This window comes from Triticum aestivum, chromosome 3D (genome assembly GCF_018294505.1).
Source record: "Triticum aestivum cultivar Chinese Spring chromosome 3D, IWGSC CS RefSeq v2.1, whole genome shotgun sequence".
Taxonomy (NCBI): Eukaryota; Viridiplantae; Streptophyta; class Magnoliopsida; order Poales; family Poaceae; genus Triticum; species Triticum aestivum.
In genome coordinates, this window is record NC_057802.1 from 299,273,529 (window position 1) to 299,277,078 (window position 3,550).

The 3,550-nt window shown below is 49.8% G+C and overlaps 1 protein-coding gene across 1 annotated transcript; it reads right to left on the reverse strand.

The window, feature by feature from the left end:
• Window positions 1–391: 391 nt before the first annotated feature.
• On the reverse strand, window positions 392–1,781 carry LOC123078529 (uncharacterized). The gene has a single exon (XM_044501067.1). The coding sequence runs from the start codon at window positions 1,661–1,663 to the stop codon at window positions 683–685; it is 981 nt and encodes a 326-aa protein (XP_044357002.1). The 5' UTR covers window positions 1,664–1,781; the 3' UTR covers window positions 392–682.
• Between the last annotated feature and the right edge of the window lie 1,769 nt (window positions 1,782–3,550).

The following is a 3,550-nucleotide window of genomic DNA, read 5'->3' on the forward strand; positions in this document are numbered from 1 at the left end:
CCCCCGCCCCACCATGAGGACCTCGGACAGCAGCCATGGATCGGCGTGTGACGCGACGCCATGGATGGCAACAGATGCCGTCCCAGGCAAACGCGCGCGAGCTGGGTGGCAGCCGCCCCATCCCAGCGTCCACGGCGGGGCTCCGAGCTCTCGCGGCGCCACGACCTGGACCGTGACGAGCCGTGTGTGCGTGCGCGTTGGCTCCCGACTCCGCCCGCTGCTCGCTCGTGCGCGCTGTATACCGTGCGTGCTATCTGCTGGTGTGCGCGTGGTGTGTGCTTGTGCGCTGGTCCTGGCGTGTGTGTGCTCTGACTGTGCCACCGTGCCGGACGGCGCACACAACGATAAATTGAAGAAACCAATTTCCACTGTGAGGAAGGACAGCACATAGTAGAACGTCAAAAGGGATGCAATCAACCATGGCTCCGCAACTCCATCATCCACTATTTTTACAAGTATCAGTTATGCCCAATTCCATTACATCGTGATTCTGAGAAAGGAAAAGGAATCTATTACATCGTGGATGTGCCAAGCAAAACCACCGAGCAAGCAAAGATCAAGGGATTCACAGTTAATGAAAACTGATAATTATAACATGTCTAATACACAAGTATACCAGCGTCAACTAAATGCAGAAGGAAATAAAAAGTAAAGCTGGGGATGGCCAGGCACTGTGATCCTTCTATCTGATCTTCTTGTTCATGTTGCCGGCGAGCTGCCGCATCTGGAACCTCCAGAACATGAAGATGGCGATGGCGGCGCCGACCAAGATTAACAGCGCCACCATCTCCCCCTCCCCCTCCTTTTTCCAGTCCACCTCCTCGATCCGCCATTCCCTCTTCCCCTCCACCTCCGCCTCCACCAGCGCGTACACCCGCTTCCGCTCCCTTACCGCCACCGCCACCGCCACCGCCGCGACGGCGCCGTTCGGTTCCCCCACGTCATGCTCCGCGCAAGACACCCACCCGTCGTTGCTCCCGACCAGGCGCAGAGTCGCGGCCCCGCCCACCGCCACCGTCCCATCGCTCCGCACCGCGACGGCGACCGGCGTGGCGGGCGTAAAGGGCCCTGAAACGGCTCTTGCGGATCCGTCCTCCATGTCGACGCGGAGGAGGTGGCCGGTGCTGGGACGGCCGACGAGGAGGAACCCGCGGCTCACGTGCGCGGTGAGGGAGGAAAGGGGCTCCGAGCCATAGACGGGCGAAGCAGGGAGCGCGGCGAGGTCGCCGTCAGGGGAAAGGCTGTAGATTTGGGCGCCCAAGGTGAGGAATGCGACGCCAGATTGTGGGTCAACGGCGACGCCGCCGGGCGCGGCGGGGTCGGGGAGCGTGGTGGAGAAGAGGAGGCGATGGGGCCGAGGGGTGCGGAGGTCGAAAGCGGAGACGGAACCGGCGGACGCTACTATGAGGCGACGGCGGCGGTCATCAACGGCGACTGCGGAGGCACCGGGGGACGCGATCGATTCGGTCACGCCGGCGTCGGATACGGATAGGACGGCGTCGCCTCCGCCGGCGACGACGAAGTGCTGAGCGGTGGGGTCCCAGGCCAGGGAGGAGGGGGAGACGCCGCGACTAGGGATGAAGGTGACGACGTGCCGCGCGGAGGAGGGGCGTGGGGCAACTGCGGCGAGGATGAGCAAGACCGCTATGTAGGAGGCGGCCATGTTGGAAGGGTTGGGTTGTGGGTAGATTCAATCGGAAGAAGACGATCTGAGCCCGTCTTTGACTAGTTATGGCCTCGAGGATCAAAGCCAACAGCTAGAGCACGCGTGATAACAAAAATTATCGGCCCTAGCGGCTCGCTAGCCACTTGATCAATCCATCATATGCGCTTGCCACTTGTAATAACAAGAAATTTAGGTCACTACCCGTGAAACGTTTTAATTATCCACATGTATAGCAGAATTTTTGGGATATCTCCATTGGTCATCCTTACCATGATCGATTGTTGGATTACAAAAAAAGTATTTTTACTTGGAGATTTTGTCTAGACCAATGCATAGAGATGGGAGGAACAACTGGATCAACATCAATATATGTGGATATAAAATGCGAATACAAAGGTTCGGGGTGAGAAATCAGCAAGGCATGAGAGGGATCCAAGATGAGGGGTAGAAGCAAAGATGGGAAGCTGAAGATGATTCACGAATCAATTCGCTGTCCTCCTCTGTCTAGCTTCTCCTTTATAAACACTAGTTGACCCGTTGCGCCAAATGGCGCAGAGACCCGCTAAAGCCATGTTGTCGATGAAAATAGTTTTATTTTGCAAAGACCTATTCAATATTTGTAGTAGAATGCTATATTAAAAATATGGTCATCATGCTGCGAAACTCGTTGCACCAAATAGCGCAAAGACCTATTGATTCCATGTTAGTTATGAAAAGAAAGAAATCCATGGTTTAGTTGATTTTGTTGCAGGTAAGCACATATGACAATAAATTTATTCTCTCTTAGTTGGGGAAAACAGGGGCTTGTTGCGCCAAATGGTGCAGAGGCACCCTAAATACATGTGCGCGAGGAAAAAATATCCATGATTCAATCGTCTTAAATAGAAAACTTGATCGATCGTTGTCTACAATGAGATGTATATACACATTTTAATTTGACAACAAAAAATATTTGCTACCATTTTCACAGAGACCTATTTGAAATCATGTACGCATTAAAAATATGTGCACTTTCCGGTGACCGTGTTTGAGCAAAAGAAAATACATAGGCTTTTGTTTAAAAATATATGCGTCTATAAAATCATGAGTGCTTGGCCATACCCATAGTAGAATACAAAGAAGACAGGGGACTACATATCAACTCCTATCTTGCTCTTAAAACAAAACAATAAAACTTATCATTTACTCTCTTCAGAGCATTCTCCTCTTCTCCTTCTCGGGTGCCCTGTTTGGCTTCCAACGAATCCTGCACCACGACCGCCAAAGCCAAGGCAAGTGTTATTTACATAGCAGAAAAACAATGCATAATACAATTATAGACATCTCTAGCAAAATTATTTACTGCGCATGTAGATGGAGACTAAAACGAAGAAGTCATTAAGAATCAAGACGAAGGTCTGGTCATAGTATCTAGTACACTCAGCCAGGAGTCTCAAATGATCTAAACGCTATTATATTAAAAGTAGTGATCTAAATGCTCTAGTATTTCTTTACGGAGGGAGTACCAGTCATGCCATAGTTAAGTTTCAGTTCAAATATCACGTAAAAACTTTTCAACTTAACTTAAAAACATACTAAGACTCCACCAATTGACTTCCACTTACAAGGTTCTCATATAGATGGACCCAGGAGACAAAATTACGACAGGTTAGACAAAAAAAGAGGGAACATTTTCCTGTCAAAGGTGTTTCAAAATTAACAAGAGGAAAACACAGGAAAATTACCGTCTCTCGTCTCGTCAAAATTACTGTGTCAACCTGATTGTTTTTTAGAGGCCCAAATTTTCTTGATTCTGATTAGATGACACGGTAAACTGACTATAAAAGCTGTCATTTCATACCATAACCCAATGACTAATAATGAACATCTCTCGATATGCAATAT